Source organism: Dermacentor albipictus, chromosome 2 (genome assembly GCF_038994185.2).
Source record: "Dermacentor albipictus isolate Rhodes 1998 colony chromosome 2, USDA_Dalb.pri_finalv2, whole genome shotgun sequence".
Lineage (NCBI taxonomy): Eukaryota > Metazoa > Arthropoda > Arachnida > Ixodida > Ixodidae > Dermacentor > Dermacentor albipictus.
Window position 1 is genome coordinate 72,705,797 of NC_091822.1, and position 18,632 is coordinate 72,724,428.

At 46.1% G+C, this 18,632-nt stretch overlaps 1 protein-coding gene and 1 long non-coding RNA gene across 2 annotated transcripts; one reads left to right on the forward strand and one right to left on the reverse strand.

The window, feature by feature from the left end:
* Positions 1-1,341: 1,341 nt before the first annotated feature.
* Positions 1,342-18,237, reverse strand: LOC135908260 (uncharacterized). The gene is made up of 3 exons (XR_010566264.1): positions 18,110-18,237; positions 16,187-16,223; positions 1,342-1,523 (listed from the first exon to the last, which is right to left on the reverse strand). It is a non-coding gene; the product is annotated as an uncharacterized lncRNA (long non-coding RNA).
* LOC135908203 (uncharacterized) lies at positions 10,850-13,657 on the forward strand. Its single transcript, XM_065439957.2, has one exon. It carries the CDS (start codon positions 10,880-10,882, stop codon positions 12,059-12,061), a length of 1,182 nt encoding a protein of 393 aa, XP_065296029.1. The 5' UTR covers positions 10,850-10,879; the 3' UTR covers positions 12,062-13,657.
* Positions 18,238-18,632: the final 395 nt, after the last annotated feature.

Consider the following 18,632-nt stretch of genomic DNA (forward strand, 5'->3'; position numbering starts at 1 on the left):
CGTGGCTACTGTATGTGGCCCGGGCGGTAGATTGATTGTTGATTGTCGCTCGCCTGGTACGGAAGCTTTGGAGGCTCTTCAACGACATCGGCGACGGAAAACCTAGGCGTAATAGATGCGACCGCTTCGTGGTTAGGCAAGTGGTATCTAATCAATGTCTTCAATATTGTTATTTCGTTTCGAATCACGGGGCAGTCCTTGGAAGGTCCAGTGCGATGCCCGCTGCTATTTGTGCAGTGCAGTTCAGCACATTGGCCTGGCAGGTGTCAGTAGTGCGGGGGGGGGGGGGGGGGGCTAGTCCATCGAGAACAAGTGGCAGTGTGCCTTCCACAGACTACTCAAATGGCCTAACTTTATGAACTTCAAGCACTGCCCCCATTTCGTAATAAAGGGGCGACCTGCCTGACGAAATTGTCCAATCTGATAGGAAGGATTCGTCTTTAAATATAATGTTACACACCATGAAGTGCCAAGACAAAAGCAATACCCATTACGGTTTTTTCCGCACCTGCCTCGATTGGGACAAAGCGATCGTTGTTGGCGAGGATCTCGTCAATATCGTAATTTACTCGAGTGTTGATCTCTTTGTCCACAGAATATGAGGGCGGAGTTCAGTCCCAGCAAATTCTGCGACCTTTCACGACGTATGCAAAGCAGCCGCATGATCTACGTGTATCGCTAAGAGGTTCTTATGGTTGTTCACTCTCACGTCTTTAATTTATTTTGGCATCATCGCCTCTAGAAATGCAGGCATGGCTTGCCTGTCATCTCCTTTTAGTGGTGAGTATTGGCGCGACAAGGATGGTCAGTAAATACCTCGGCGTTCCGCGACACTCTCATGGTGGACGACCTTCAATATGGTGACGTGCTTAGGAACCTTCTCTTTGCTTTACGGCTCCGCACCAGCTAGAAGGAGTCTCAAGATTCTTCACTGCTGAGATTTCGGTGCATGGTTTAGTCGCTGTCAATGTCGTCCTCGGTGCCGTTGAGGATCCTGGGGGCAACCTTCTCCGATCACTGCCAAGTACGGCGGATGTGTATGAGACCCCATTTCAAACGCAACTAAGCAGGAGACAGCAGTTTACAGGTAATGTCAAACAAATTCACAAAAACTTGTGGGCCTGGTGGACTCGGTGTTCTGCCTCAAAGGCTATGGCATATTTATTTTCGCGGTAAGACAAAAGGTTCCCACAATGTAAATGTTATGGCTATTTCTTCAGCGCCTAGGAATTTAGTTTTTATCACTTATGAAGGGTCAGCGCTTCTGTAAAATTTCGTACGCGTCAGTTTTTCACTAAGATAAGACAAAAAGACGAGGCTCCAAACAGTGACTGCTCTTTATTTTCAATGCCAGGGTGACTAGAAATATGTAGCTATTTTCCCAAAATCCTTCGCATTGGACGGAACATCCAGGGAACTGAAAGGGAGTTGTCAAGGCAGCCTCCAATCATTGGCATGTAACGAAAACCGTGGCACTTGCAACCAGTCCCGCAAGTGCTGCTGTTGCCGCTACTGGGTCGGCACTGAAAAAAAAATACAAAAATTGTTTGCGCGACATCGAATTCTGGCTTTTTCAACATTGTTTTGATACGAAGTAGCAGTGATTAAAACGAAATGCGCGTAGGCTCAGCCAAAAGCGATGTGGCATAATCCATAATTTTTTGAATGCGCGTCTGTGTTATCCCTTTACGGCTTACCTTTTAGGCAATCTTTTCGAGGGAAAGCATGCTCAAATGTCGCACATTCTAGGAAACAAATCTGCTGTCGCCGTTCACCGAAACCATTTCGTCCTATGCTAGGCAGACAACGAGCTGGCAATCGTTTATAACTTGATCGACAGAAATATGGTGGTTCACAAATCGCCACTGTGCGGCGCATTGAGTTTTATATCAGTATGAACAAACAGTAGTGCTGTCGCCAAGATAATGGGTCATGCGCGCCATAATAACAGCGTACTGGAAGTATATTGTAGTAAAATATGCAGGCATACGGGTAGATATAGGTCACTTTCCAAAAATGGAACACGATGCGATCGTTATAGTCGCTGGTAGAAGTCGCCAGTCGATGAGAACGTGTTGGCGTATTCGAATGTTAGATGACGACTTCACTCGCAAAAAATAAACAGACAGTAAAGTAGTCTATTTTCACAATCCAAATTTGGTTCTGGTCAAGCATTCGCGGAATGACCGCAATAGGCAGACAAGATCGAATGGTGCAGGCAATACGAAGTTATTTGTTACATTGTCCCAAATAAAGTAAGTGGCTGCTAAAGGACCCATAGTGGCGAGATTCTGGCAAGACTCAGCCTTCGAGGATACTGGATCAATGCACATGACCCTGTTTAGAATCTATCTCCATACCAATGAGGACAAGTATCCTGCCTTCGACTTCAGCCTGATCAGCACAACGCCCGAGGTGATTGTTGAAGTGTTTGAAAGTGAAAATGATGCGCACGTTATCTCAGGCGAGGACTTGCTCAGGACGATAAATTTATGCATCATTATCATCATGACTGCATGGAGCAATTTTAATCAGTCGGTTCAAGTGTTCATGGTTACTTTTGGTTTCAGCGAACATTAAGAAATAATGGACAGTGAGGCTGCAGAGCATGACGCCAACACAAACACCACCATCTGCTTTTTGCCACTTCGAGCCCCTCATTAGTTTAATAGCCTGTGAAGCTGTACTCGCGGCGCCACTACACAGCTCAAGCAAAGTACGCACGAGCCCTCCTCCAGCTCAATTAAAGGCTAGTGTATCGTAACAGCATGCATGCACAAAGTAGGAGAACATGGCTCATCTGTATACGTTCTTTGCTGCTGGTCTTTGTGTTGAAAAAATTGACACAGGCAGTTGCAAATGTGGCGTGAGTTATGATGGGCCCCATTAGACCTTGCCGTTGCATGCAGGAGTTGGCCGACGTTGAGGAGGATTTTGCGAATTGAAGGTTTATTACATTATTCACAGTATTACCACAAAGTAATGAACACTCATAAAGTCATCGACGGCCGGCAGGAAATCGGACGCTGCGGCCCGTGGCAAGAAGAACGAAAAAAGACTCTCCCCCCTGTCTCTCGCTTTTAACCACTTCGGTCTCTCGGGGTCCCGTCATTATCTACCAATCGTCGAGCTAGCTCAGGTGACGTAATTTTTCTCCAATGGTAGGCGCCCGTGCAAGTGCCTCCACATTCGGCCAATGGGGACGCTCCAAGGGCTCCATTGTCCGAGGGTTGATTTGCCTCCGGCGTCACCTTCTCGCCTGGAAGCGCTCTCCTGGAGTAGACGGGTTGTTCTCGAACGACCTTCCAGAGCCGCAAAACAGCTTTTTTGCAGGACGAAGATCAACTGCATGGAACCGTGCCAGCCTCCCGTTGCACTTTCGGGAAGAGTAAAGCAGGGGGGGGGGGGGGGGAGACAATAGCTCGACGTGCGGGGCATGAGGTGGGCGTTGCCAACCTGTCTGACGGGTCCGGTAACGTGGTAGACGCACCCCAGTGCACCATAATTGGAATGCGACAGCAATTTGATGTGGTCGGGGAACTTGAGTAATGCCCGGAAAAGGGTCCCTATCCAACAGCCCGCTTTGATACTGCAGCGCTAACCATTCTGAACCTAAGTGCACAACATTTCGCTCAAGTAACTACCGTTCAAGGAATGGATGACCTTTCCAGCGGTGATGCTGTCGTTATAGAGCCGATTGTTATTTTGCGTTGCAGTGAAAATCTCTCTCTCCCGTAAGCATAATTTCATAGATACGAGCCCTCATTTATATGTGTAGAGACCATGGTAACTGATTAGGCGGCGAAGCAGGTGATCCAGACACACGCGTTTGATTACGAGGAAAGCTAAAACGTAGAATGAATGACCGTTTAAGAACAAACTCTGATGTCACGGAACCGGAATCCATTAGGCGACATAGTATTAGGCTTTTAGTGGCACCTGAGATATACGGGTGCGTCATATCAGCACAATCTGACTGGGGTAAATTAGGTGTCTCAGCTATTGTTATCCAAAATGTTGAATGAAAAAAACGAAGATTGAGAATCATGATGAAGACTTCGTCAGACCACTTAAGACCAAACGCAGTAAGCCTTAAAATTGTACTGACGACCGAACACTGTAGGTCTTCAAATAGTATCTTTGCATCGCGCTCTTCTTTGGTTTTTTTTAACACCTTGGCTAACATTAGCTGAAAAATGTGTTATACTTTTATGTTATGCTTCAGTAAAAAAGGTGGTAACCGACCCGAATCTTCGACTTAGGTGCCTCTTAGTGGCATTCGCATCTCGGTATTGGTGTTTTTTAGGTTAAGCAAGCGAACGTCTTTCCCCTCGCATGATATGCGGGCGAGCAGCGAGGCAGAGCGAGGAGGAAGCGCAGTCCGTGCCACCTCACCGCCCCTAGCGAGCAGCCACGAAGCGCACCTTACGCGCCCTCTCCGGCGCTGACGTTAGAGCATGTAATGAGCGCGCGCGCGCAGTTGTAGCAAGAAACCAAGAGCGCAGGTGAACGCCGGGAGAGAAGAAGCGAGAGAATGGGGAGTGACGTCACATCCGCTTTGCTAGGCAGATGTTCAGTCTATGCCAGGCAACTGGTTTTCATTAACTAGCCAGTTAAATATGATGCCACTTTCTCGTGTGTGACGTCAACACTGACGTCATTACTGCCGCTGTCTATTCCCAGATTTCCAGGAATTTCATCAAGGCTGTGCTCACGTGGCAGGTCCTTCATCTACGATTTTGTGCTCTGGTGTGCGGTAATCAATGATTTTAAATACTTCTAATTAGTCCAGCCACTTCACTAATACCCCAGTCACACGAGCATGCCAGAAGTCCTTTGAAGTTGAGGAGCGTTGAGCTTTCAAAGGCACATTAGTTCAAGGGATATGTGTCAGTGCTACATGGTCTCCAGGTAGTTTCCGTTGAAGCTTTTAACAGAAGCCGCAACGTATGCTTAGCACTGCCATTGCCTTGATAGTAATAAAAAATATGGCCCAGGTGCCTCGTATAATGAATTTGTCACATTTTTTTCAACAATATTTATTTTCCCTAATGCACAGAAACATCAAAACAAAATGCACGCCTAGTAAAGGCATTACTTTACGAAATACAGATGTATTTATAGCAATGATGGTCACCATGTGTACCGCTTCGTACATCGCATGTTGGCGTCGATTATTCGTTGTTACCCTTGCTTCAGCTGTTTTGTTTCATTCCTTGTGGCTAGGTAGCGGTAGGTACGCGTAAACGCGGCAAAATAAAGAACTACAAAGCAAAAGTGACCAACAAAACAGAAGCAGAACAAAACAGAAGACGAGCAGAAAAAAAGCTGAGGAGACTGGGATGCCTAGCAGCCGCTAACCAAAGAACCAAATCGCACATGGCACCAGTGTTGCGTCGACGTTGCTGCTGACGACAGGCCGTGCCAGCGCTGCTGTACCGGCGCTTGCATGATGGAGGTTGCCGGTGACCCGAAAGTGTTTAGTTCTGTAGTAATAGTATACAGCACCTATATGGTTGTTCTAAAGAGGTAAAAATTTAACTTCCACATTTTAGAGGTTATTTGTTCTGCTGTCGCACGCCCTCTAGGCTCGACAGTACTCCCTTGAGGTTTCAAAGGACGAACGCGCACTCCTTTGACTGAAAGCTCTCTTCCAGTAGGGCTCCTTTGCTGTGCCTGTGTGACAGTGTGCATTCTCCCTTGAAGGAAAGGATCTTTGGCTCAAAGGACTTTGAGAGTGCCCGTGTGACTGGGGTATAACTCAACTTGTAACTCAACTTATGCTCTGAAACCCTGTCTATAATGAAACCCATGAATTTTGTACTGTACTATTTTCGTGTTTATTGACTTTGAATTTCGTCCTCGTTCTTCTTAGGAGGCGAAACGGAAATGCTGCGCAAGAAACAAGAGTGCCACTCGGTGCTCGTGCCATTAATAAACGATTGTTCTTCTCCCGAGCAGAGCCATGGGGAAGGACCAGAATTCCCTCGAAACGATTGCCAATGAAGTGTGCTTAGGAGCAAAGAGTGAACATTTATTTCATGTGTTCTGCCACTGCATGCACCCTATCCTTTCTTTGGAGTACTTTAGTGCGAGGTTAGTACAATCATTTTCCCTTCAGTTGTCACGCTCCCATAAAACCTGACTCTCTTGGTACTGAAACATTTTAGAAAGCCAAACGCTGTCGCAACATTTCTTCCTGCTTCTTTGGAATCATTCAGAGGGCTTGGCTGGTTTTAGTTATGCAATACCCAAACTCGGGAAGTGATTTAGAACATGATGTTTGTGGATGTGATGCGTGTGAGATCCTGACACGAATTCGCATAATGCATGCCAAGTTGTGAAAGTCTGTAAGAGCGTTTAACAACCGGTTTTATTTGAAAGACAGAGATAGCAAATGGGCGAAAGACCATCTAACAGCAATCTCTCTCCAGTGTCCTACTTTGCACTGGCGGAACGTATAAAAGGTAGTTAGATGTGCAGAAAAGACATGAGCTTCACGGCGTGACCTGACACAAGTTGGTTGCCATTGGCATGGAGCATCATTATACAAAAGCGCGCTTTTTTTCGATTGGAAAGGCCAGATTTTTTTTATATTGCTTTTGTGGCTGCAGACAGATGATTGCTCACCTTTTGTGTAAGTGTTCTCTTTTCAGACTGCAAAAAGCCGTTTTGTACATCAAGCTAGAGAGACTCGACAAGAAAATAGAATCCTTCATCACTGATCACGGCTGACGTCAAGCCGAGGTGCTTTAAAAGCACCCGTGGGCTGATTGCAAGCATCGCAACTACTCAAAGATTTATATCGTAATGCAATGCGTAATCTCGCTTTTTTTTCCTGATTTATGGTACTGAGCCGAAGACAGAGCTTTAGGGAGGAATCCAGGGGACAAATGCTTTGGTTTGTAAAGTCAGCCGTATTCAACTGGGCCACCCTAAGTTAACTAGAAATTGCATGCAGCTATTTTATTACATCGTCTCCTGAAAATTTATTAGAAACGTGGTCGACACCTAACAGAGCGATGAATTCGGTTAATTGCTGTGCGCTATTTTGTACTGAGCTATGTACAGTTCACACCAACGGGGACAAGATGGGCGCTGAAATGGGACTAACAGGCTAAGCGACACGAAGAAGCGCCAGCTACCAACGGGTTTATTGTCCCATGAAATCACATATTTAATTGGACACAGCCATGCATTGCGTCTGCGTGAACCAAGGGGGGAATCATTAGATCTTCTCAGATCGCCTCCTCACATTTTGTGTAGTATTTTGTTGAGAATTCCTTCGTATGCGTGCCTCACGTGCCAATGTGAATTCGGCCCCAATGAGCCTAGCTGAACGCGCGCGCGCATGTATATTTGTCAATGTATATTTACAGCTTCTCGAATTTCTCTTTTCAATTTTTCTTTTTCTTTAGCGACGACTGCTCTTTTTCTTCGACGTTTGGCGTGCATTTTCACATTTTACAACGCATGGCGTGATTGTTAGACACAGCCCCCATCTGGCACATGTATTAGTGTTCTCTAAGCCTATCACTGAGATAACGTCCCGCTTTCTTAATGTATACCTAGCAGCATGAAAATGGGATCTCCTACATCACATTGCATTCGCAATCTGCAAGCTTTTCCGCATGCATCGCGCCACATGTTCGCCATCATGCTCTCCTTATCCAAATTTACATTCTTGCATAATTCCCTTAGCTTGATCGGCGCACAGAACAAAACTAGGAAGCCATGCCATTCAGCCCCAATTTTTAGGCAATGCGTTAAGTTGTGTACGTCAGGCAGAATGACTGGTCTATTAGTGTTATCGTTGTTCTTTCGGTGCGGAATGTCCGGCTCTTTTATTTGAGCTAGAATCTGTTGGCCAGTTTGCGCCATCAGGGTAAGAGTTTCTTTTCGTTCTAACTATATATCCACTTAAGCGTTCAGCGACTTCATGGTGGCCGAATTTCGTAATTGCCTGCTCGATTTATTATTTCCCATATGCTCTCCTTATAACATTTCAGTGGCCCAGTCGTACCGAAAGATTCCCTTTTATCCTTTTGTTTTACAAGAAAAACACGTGCGATCATGTTCAAAGCTGAATTTTAGATTCCGTAATTGTGTCTTTAATGCTTCTGCTTCGTCATATATGAATTCAAGGCCTTCCTCTTCCTCTTGGAACATCTTGAGCACGTGCTGGACGCTAAAAGCACTAAGTTTGCTTCGCTCGGTGCATACGAAATAATCATCTGTCAACCGTCTGTCTACAGTGTCTGCGTATAAATCAGAAAAAACTGGTGCTATTTAGAGCTTAAGCCTACTCTTAGTAGATTCAAGACATTTTCTACAGAACAGCTCCACACATATGAAATTGTGTCCACCCAAGTCAGTGCTCCCTTCTACTGTCATGACTGGAGCTTCCTTGGGTCTGTTCTAGTATAGTGGCCTCACCTCGAAATAAAAACACTGGATTGGCGGTGTTTCTTGACGACGTCAATGACTTGCGCAAAGTGTATTATGCGGAAAGGAACATCGACCGGAAGGACTGACAGGCGCGCTTGGATGTACTTAGACAGGACACGTTATCAGCTTCTTTTATCTTCAAGGAGTTTTCTAAAGGGGCAGCCCTGCTTAAGGGTTTCGAATGGAAGGAATGGTCGACGCGTCACTGGCTTTGTCTTTCTATTTTTCTATTTTCTTTGTCGTTCTAGTTTTTTGACACTTGACAGAAAAGGAATAGTCTTTCTGGTGAGAACGTTTTACAGCGTCAAGGTGTTGCAGACACTTCCTAAGTGCAGGCGTAAACCCCCACTATTTCGGAAGTTTGAATGAAGATGTATGAAGAGAGTATACAGTTCTTTGCTGATGTATGTACCGTTGATATATGGCAATAGCAAAAGTATAGTTGGACGTACTTCTGGAAAAGCTTCTGAAGTACTAGTCCATCGAAATATATTCCACATTTGTTCAAGTGCAGCTGGACTTGATTTCTGAGGCATATGATAATGTTTCCTTCTTCCCTTGGTGCTGTTTCATGGCGCATACACTACGTAGTCTGCATTTAAATAAAGCTTTGCCTTTGTAATGGTAATATAAATTATATTGTGGGGCCATTCTAAGATATGGGATGCGAAAAAGTTATCTGCTCTGGAATGAAAACCACAATGCATTTTTGCTGAAGATATACCGGAACATGCAGGTATCACAACAGCCTTCCGAACTTAAAATGGCCATCTGTTTCATATGTCTTGGTTCTAAAAAAACTGTCCGCAACTATTGTACACGAGAGGGAGAGGACCGTAGCACGTCTATCTGAATGGTGCGGATTCATTATATTTGAAGAATTTCACATACTTTCCAAGCATTATTTCATGTTGGCTAACATCTTCTGCGCTTTTCAGGCATTTTCGCGCACTTCGATATACAGGACTTTAATTTAGATGGACTTTCTAAAGAGTGATTCACTCCAGCAGCTCAAACTTTTTTACGCCAAGTGGTTATGTATGCACAAGTGGGACCAGGCAGTGAGTTGTACAGCAAGGAGGCACAGAACGTCCACGGGGGGAGCACAGATAAAAGGCTGGGTTGACTCGGTCGGATGAGCGATATATGCTAACCGCACCTATGGCTGTACTGACCACTGAAAATATGCCGTATTTGACGTCGGGGGTCGTAGTAAGTCGTGGTCGTAGTAAGCCGTGGTGGTGACAGCGGGCACGGTTGCACGCAGCAGAATCCGCAGGGAACGGCATTCGCGTGATCACTGTGATTCTCCGAGGGAACCGGGAAGCAGGGACAAGAGCGTGCCAGGCAGAAACATTTCGCTGCCAATCAAGGGGCACTATGAGTAGCCATGGTCGGGAGCCGAGTCGATCGGCGGATGGCCGTCTGAATTATCGGGCGACAAGACGTTTAGTACGGACCCCTAGGCGTGAGCTTCGGGGGCCTGCATTGGATCTGTAGTGGCACCACCGTCGTGGGCAGTCAATGTTGGTAATAAAGGCATGAAAAGGGCCAGTGCATTGGATGGACTAGTACCATAGAGAAGAGGATGCACGGCCTCTGAGAAAGGAGCGGTGTACTGGAGGCGGCGGACTCGACAAGTAGCGCGCCTCTCGGTCGACATGTCGCCAGCCGAATGAAGGTGGGAGGTTGGAGGAAGAGTGGCCGTCAGGGCTGCACTTGGTATGGTAGACGCCGCAGGAGTAAATGGAGGCAGATTCAGTGCCTCTTAGTGCAGCACGGGCAGCGGAATATACCTGACTCTGCAATAGGCCAGCAACGCAGATCACACGCAGATCTTTGTAGGGCCTTGGGCTGGTTTACGGGACGCCGAGAAAGAGGCAAATGACGGCCGGGAAGGAGTTAAGAAGGATATCGTGCTTTATTAACGCGAGAGCCTTATATGGCTCACAAAGCGGAAAATCCGGCGGTGCTGCCTCAGTCAAAAATGGCTGTGGCTTAGGTAAGGTTAAGCCCAGGATGCGAAGCATACTAGCCTTTATTTTAGTTGTTGAACCACTGTTTAGCCTGGTGAACTGCTGTTGCTTGGCTATATTTGATTCGGCTAGACGAAGAAACAACTCATGCATTACTGCTTCGCCTTCAAGAGTGGAACGCGACAGCGTTCCCGTCGACCCGCCAAGGGGTGTAAGACAATGGGCTACAGGGCAGCGACTACGCGCCCCGCATTGGACGCGGTGAGCGTCGAGCAAAGCAGCGTTCGGCGCGGCAACGAAATGTGCGCCTGAGCAAGAGACGCACGCCTTAGAAACAGCTCGTTTCTAAGGCAACACCGCGTTCACTAGAGGCGCTTTTGTACCGCTTTGAAGCATCGTACTCGTGGCTCAGTGCGTGACGCGTCTTGGCTACCGAAGTGGAAGGACGTGCTATCATGTGCTCCCTTGTAGGGGCGGTTTCAGCGGCCCGTGTGGGCCGTGGTATCAGGTGTACTGAAAAGCCGGCTGAAGACTACCAGGTTGTTCTGCCTCATCTGCCCACAGGTGCTTCTGTTTTAAACACCGTTTTTTTGCATGCCGATGTGAAAGCCAGGCCATATCGAGTGGAGCATGTCCGAGATAGCCTTGCACGTCTTTCGTTGCTGCCGGAAGTGGTGGCCCTCGGGGCATACCAAATGAATCACCTGTGGGCAGTGACGTTTAAGGACGAGGAAGGCAAGAGGAAGATATTAGAAGCTGAAGCGTTCAACGTTAAAGACCACCGCTGCATGGTCATCGACCCGCGCGACCGAGGTGTCCGACTGAAGCTATACTGGCTGCTTCATGGCGTACCGGACGAAGACGTTCGAGTGGCTTTGGCGCCGTTTGGAAAAGTGACGGAAATTAGCAGAGACAAGTGGAAGGTCAAGGGCTGCATTGACAAAGGATCAACCACCCGCTCGGTGACGCTGAAATTAAATGTGGGCCTCACTGTGGACGACCTACCACACCAACTGCGTGTTGCTGAGGATATGGCGCTCGTCTTCGTTCCTGGCAGAGCGCCGCTCTGCCTCCGATGCCGTGGCATCGGACACATCCGGCGAGAGTGCCGCGTTCCACGATGTGGGGTCTGTCGTCGCTTCGGCCACGATGATTCCCAATGTGTGCGCTCTTATGCCAGCGTTACAGGCCCACTCCAAAGGGACGTAGTATCCGAACACATGATGGACGCCGCAGATGCCGAAGAAGCTAGCAGGGAGGACAACGACGTGGCGAAGACTCCTGCAAAGCCCCTTGAACCCTCCCCAGGAGCTGTCCAGGAAGCGAACCTGCCCTTGGCTGCAGCCCCGGAAACGAAGCCAGAGACTGCGACATGCGACGCAGGCGTGAACGCAGCAAGCGCGTCATCGTCACTGCCGCAAGAAGTCGGCCGGGAAGCAACGGACGTCGAGATGATTACGACCGGAAGCATCGCTGCAAAGCGTGCTCACGAAGACACTGGCAATGCAGGAATAACTACTGCGTCGGGCACCGGCGAACCTCCAACGAAGGAATCGACTACGCGGCGGTCTATGCGCAAACCGCAGCCGAACGTGCCGCCTGGCAGTAGGGTGGCCCCTAAAACGCCTCCGCCCTAGCGGAGGACCCGTTCCAGTAGCCCTCAACGATGACTACAAGAACCCCACAGCTTCGATGTGAGTAGGACGCTTGGCCAAGCAACCCCATGAGATGGCGTCTAACTTTAAATCTGGCCTACGCGTTGCGACATTGAATGTGCGAGGAATGTGTTCGCGCAGGCGGCAGTGCCAGATTAGTCGCATGCTTTTAGAGAATGACGTTGACCTTCTGGCTGTGCAAGAAACAAAAATTGAGAGTGAGGAGCAAACAGAACAGATGGTTCAAGTTTTTCGATCTAGATACAGTGTATGTGTGTGCCATGCTGTTGGACGGTCAGGAGGCTGCGTCATTTTTATTCGCAATAGCATATCGGTTGTAGAAAAAGTGTCCACCTGCGAAAGTGGGAGACTTGTAGCATGTGATTTTATTTTTGCTGGTCTACTGTGGCGCGCTGTCTGCATCTACGCACCGAACAAAATTCATGAACGCGAAATTTTTTTTAAGTATGCTGAAGGATTTTTGAAAACAGAACGACATGTTGTGCTTCTTGGGGATTTCAACTGCGTCTGTACAGCTGAAGATAAAACGACGAGCCTCAAAGTACGCGATAGAAGCGCTGAGCTGTTGAACGCGATAGTAAATGAGAGAGAGCTTGAGGACATTGGTTATGCAATGACGCGAGATGGCCAAGCACGGTATACGCACTTTCAAGGTGATTCCCATGCGAGGCTTGATAGAATATACGTACCGGCGAAGTTTGTACCACTGTGTTCCTCTTATGAAACACAATATCTCAGTTTTAGCGATCATAGTTTGGTCTCGATTACGATTGGCGAAAAACGAAAGAGTGTCAAGTTTAATTGGTTCCTGTGGAAGTTCAATGAAAAACTGCTGCAAGATGAATTGTTTGTCACGAGAGCCAAGGAGTATCTTTCAAATGCCCTGCATACGGAAACCAACTGTTTCATATCAGTGTGGGAGCAGTTTAAATGCGACTTTAAAATTGCTGCCATCGATAGAGCATGCGTATTGCGTCACAAGGAAAGGCAACAAGAGGAACAGTTACACAGTGAACTGGTGTACATGTTAGGGGTAGAACATGAAGTGCCTGGAGCGTTTAAAAAAGAAATACGAGAGGTGAAAGCGAAACTCGAGTTGATCGACGAAGATAAGTACCGCGGCGCAATGATAAGGGCGCGCACTGAAAAGTTGTGGCTGGGCGAAACGCCCAATAAGCGTGTGCTAAGTGAAGAAAAGAAGCATGCTGCAAATAAGGAGATAAATGAAATTCGCTATTACAACAAAATTACACGAGAAAGCGAAGAAATAAAACGTGCATTTGTTGATTTTTATACCGAACTTCTTGGAGGAAGAATTTATGACCCCGAGTACTTCAAAGCCCACTTTCTAACTCTTATGCCAAGATTAGAGGACACGGTTAGAGAATCACTGGAATCTGAAATTACCGTGGCCGAAATTGAAGCGGCAATCGATGACTTGGGTAATGGCAAGTCACCTGGGCCAGATGGACTGGGCGCAGCCGTATACAAATTTTTTAAGGCAGAAATGGCAGTGGCTTTACACCGAGTGATCGCTGAATGCTATGAAAAAAAGCAAGCGCCTCTCTCGTTCAGGACTGCGCACGTAGTAATGATCCCCAAAACTGACGATCCTGCAAAATTACTTTCAGTAGAGTCCTACCGTCCCATTAGTTTGACCAATACAGATTATAAAATATACATGAAAGTGTTAGCTAGAAGGCTCCAAAACGTTATTAAGTCCCTCGTTGGCCCGCATCAAACCTGTGGCATTAAAGGTAGAACAATTTTTACAAACATACACATAGCAAGAAGTATTCTGGAATGTTGTGACGCAATGCATGACCGCGTAGCTATGATTCAGCTAGATTTACATAAAGCGTTCGACAAAGTTGTACATGAAGTTCTGTTTTTATTGCTGGAGCACGTAAATGTTGGATCTGTAATTACTGAAGGCGTTAAAATGGTGTATCATGATTGCACAGCCAAATTAGTGATCAACAAAGAATTAAGTATGTCAATTCCTGTGCGGTCGAGTGTGAAACAAGGATGTGCGTTGTCCCCTCTACTTTTTGCGATATACTTGGAGCCGTTTTGTTTACGTTTGCTTGCAACACCATGTATTCGAGGCTTCACTTTTTTCAGCAGTGAAGTTAAGGTCTTAGCGTACGCGGACGACATAGCCGTGTTTTGCACTGATGCTAGAAGCGTGCAGGAAGTTGTCAGTGTTGCTAAGGCGTTCTGCACAGCAACTGGTAGCGTGATCAGTTGGTCGAAATGCCTTGGATTTTGGCATGGCAACTGGCAGAGCACCCCCGAGGTGTACTGTAATATGAATTGGACCGTCTCCCCCGGAAATTACCTCGGTGTCCCGCTAAATAACTACCTCAATGCTGATGAATATTGGTCTGAGGAAAATAAACGCGTCAAAAATGCTACCGATAAATGGGGTGGCCATAACTTCTCAATGTTCGCAAGAGCTTCCGTTTGTAATATGTTTTTAATTGCAAAAGTGTTCTACGTGTTGCAAGTGATGGCCATGACAAGAACTTCGGTTCAAAAAATCCACCGAGTGTTTGCGACCTTTATTTGGGGATCGCAATGGGAGCGCACAAGCCGGTGCAATTTGTTTCACAAGGTGAAAAATGGTGGGCTAGGGCTCTCACACCTGTTTTTCAAGCAGCTAGTAAGCAGATTCTTCTTTGTGCGGGACCAAACTGATGTGTTTTTGAGAACTGTGATCCAAGCACGATTGCAGGATTATCTATCTGACTTTGTCGTGTCATCTGTTTCTTTTGGAGCTGGACCGCTCAGTCCTTACTTGCGTGAAGTGGTTACTTCTGTACGCCTGCTCAAGGCAAGGTTCTCATATGAATACTTGTGTGATGTCACGAAAAAGCGTTTGTATTCTGATATTCTCGATGTATTTTTACCATTACCGGTTTACCGAGCTGCCTACAGGCTAGGTCCTGAGCGCGATGTGCTAAAGCGCGTTTAAAAAATGCCAGTGAGACCCTCTGCTAAAACGTTCTTTTTTCAATTACATACTGACACTCTCCCTGTAAAGCCATGGTTACAAAGCAAAGGTCTTTCTGTACCTTGGTCGGTAAACTGCTTAATCTGTAATAAGCCAGAATCAATTGAGCATATTTTTATTGACTGCCATGACGCCGTATTTCTGTGGGACGTCCTACAAAGAACACTTAAAAAAGAATTGCCGATAAGCCCTTTTGGAATCCGGTTTCTTCCACGTGCAGAAACAGGGGAAGCGCCGAGTGATATGCTAATGCTGCTTTGCATGCATAGCGTATGGAAGACGAGAATGGACATCAGACATTGTCATATACAGGCTCACTCAGCAAGACACTATTTTGTTGAGAGCATTATATACACACGCGACTTGTTCAGAGCACTATGTGAACCCCCGGAATGGCTTCCTGTACTAGACCAATTGGCTTCTGTGAAGCCCTTCTAAACACCTTACACTGGCCGAGCTGTGGCTGGTGTTTTTAGAATATGTACATGTCGTGTAATTGATCTTTTTGTTTGCGTTTGTGAAAAGGCAATAAAGAAAAAAAAAATACTCGTGGCTCAGTGGTAGCGTCTCGGTCCCACACTCCGGAGACCCTGGTTCGATTCCCACCCAGCCCGTCTTGCAAGAGTTGAGCCAAAGCCACTTCTCCTCTGTCGTGACGTCACGGTGTCACGTGGTTTCATGGCGACACCGCCGCGCCTGAGGAGCTGGGTTGAGCTCTCGTAATATGCTTCGCATAAAAAGTCACATGATCACAGAGACCCGCTCGTGCCACTGCTCGCGCGTTCGTGGTAATCTTCCACCGCAGCTGGCTCCGACACCGCTCGTCATGACAGCGTTCCAAAACTGGCCCTCCCTATGCGAAGCCGCTGACTACACTGGTCCACTGTGAGTCAGTGCGGTGATTTCAGTGATTTCCGCCGTGTCCTCTGATGGACGAGCCACATGCACACATGCACTGTAATAATGATTAATGATAAAGGCACATATGCAGGAGACGCGATGGCACAGACGAAACTACAATAATATTATGCACATATTTCTAAGGAAAAGTGACGGCAAAGTGAACTTACAAATGCAAGGCATTTCTTGTGATCCCAGATGGCGCACCTGCAAGAAAGTCCGGCATAAGTTATTGGGGAAGGTACCTTATACATTGGGTATCTTCTAATTTTACCGAGTATTTGCAGCATGTAAGTTTGTAAGTTCTGTAAGTTAACTAATTAGCTGTTTGTAAGTTAGGTGATATTAAGTTAAGCCTAATAATAATATTAAGCAAGTTAGTTAATATAACAGCTAGTTGGCTGTTTTGTAAGTTAGTTGATATTACTTGCACCTTATTGCGTAAAGAAAAATTGAAAAGCTATGTTTGCGAACTCATGCCTCTGTTCCCAACCTGCGTTGTTTTGGAGAACCGAAATGCCTGAAGTCATTGTACTTTAACTGATACAGCTTTTCTAGTAGTTGACACTTAGTGAATTGCTTCTTTTGTGCGCGAACAACTTGGAGCTGCCACAATAGCAGGGCAAGAAAATCAACTTACACAATCGGCAATGTGTTAACGAGATTGCTGTAACCTAGTTTTGAGCGCGACAACTTTGCGTGAAATGCACTCGGCTTATGGAAGGCCAAATGTTGATGTTGCTAAAAAGCATTGTCATATTTGTTTTTTTCAAAACTTGAACTCATTTGACCAGCAATGTCAGTTGGAGAAATTAAAATTACAGTCAAAGCTAAGTCAGTGACTTCAAAGGTACTACACTACAATCTTACGATAACAGCACTTAACTTCGCTTAAGAAAACATCGTGGAAGTGAGCGTGCGTAGATAGAGGTGAAAAAAACCTTATTTGGCGTTTAGGAAGTTAGAATTCCTGATGACATATACGCGGGATTCCTATTAACAACAGAATATCCAGATACATCAATAGAAGCTTGCAGAATGAGGCCATCAGTGAAAATCGAACGTGAGGAAAGGAGCGACGGATGCTGCCGAAAACTAACCACGTTTGTGACGACAGAATAGTTCAGTCCGAATAGTTCGCTCAGTCCCTTCTATAAGGTCTGTTATTCGCGTTCAGGTCAACGAAGCATTTATTTTGCCCTAATGAAAGGAGCAATCTACAAGAAAGCTCGACGACAGGAGCAGCAAGAAACCTTTTAAAACGGCGTCAAAATAAATTTTCGTAACGCTTATTCTGCCATTTCAAGGTAACTGTTTTCTTTAAATGAGTCACCGGTTGCAAACTTCATAACTACATCGTGAAGGCAGATGTGGAAAATGAAAATACTCTTGCCTGATGAAAAGTGCAAGTGGTACAGTTGCCCTTAATGCTCCTTGCTTCGCAGATAAAAATAAATACAAGCGCATCGAAGGCATTTCGCATGGATTGCTTGCTTTATCAAAAACTTGTGGTGGTACACTAAAGCTAGAAGAGGAGTGATATATCCTGTTCCATTTACTGCCTCGGGGGTCAGGTCAAATTTTAGCAAATAAAGCACAATAACAAACATATTTCCTTCCTATTAGTTGAACGGCAGCATTTCGTTTATGCGCGAGTGACGCTTTACTTACGACGCTCATAAAATGCACACGGCAGCACTTCATTTGCAAAAGTATGGCTGCCGTGGGTGCAATCCAAGTGAACCTTAATTTTAAGTCTTGCAGCTTTCAAAGGCGAAGAGTGCTGCAATGCTCTGAAGGATAAGTATGGTGTCTTGCCCTAGATGCTTCTATTATCCACTGAAATTCCACTTGGTACCCCTCCGGAAAACGTCCTGCTTGCATAGCCACTGCGAGAGACGAAAATTAAGCGCACGCGAACTGTCACTTGCAAATTTTATATTTTGCGTTGCACCGCCAGCGGGAAGTATAAGTGATTTCCTATTTGAGCATTATCATACAAGATCTTGATAGAGCCACTGAACTCCAATAACTCGTCGCTAATCACCACTACAATTGTCCACTAACTATGTGGAAGAAAAGTTTGTACTCACATAACAGTCGTCAGAATGCTGAGTAGCAAAATACATTGCAGCGCCTTCATGTCGCATACAAGAATAGCTCGAATAAGTTACAGTAGACTCATGCGCAACCACTTTATGGATGCGATTTCAGCTTCTTTATATGTTAGCCACACTGCCTGAAGAAGCCAACGATCATATTTAAGGAACTCGGAAGGCTTAAAGAGCAACCTTTCGCGATTTGTTTTAGGGCAGCAGACTACAACTCACGGACCTATGTTTGTAAGATTGATTATGCTCCCCAGAGCGGACATGCACTCGACGGGCTACAGAGAAGTATAGCATTTAAAGGCTGTTTAAACCCACAAGCTTTGTTGTGATGCTGGTTTCGGGTTACTGCAAAAAACAAGATGCTTTCACACAAAAAAAGGCAACCTAATTTTAAATGTTAGGGTGGCGGCTGTGCCAACTCTTAAAAAAAATTGTACTGCTAATCTTAGTTTAGGCTTCTCAACAGATGCGAAGTTCGTTTGTTAATGTAAACTGCCATTACTTC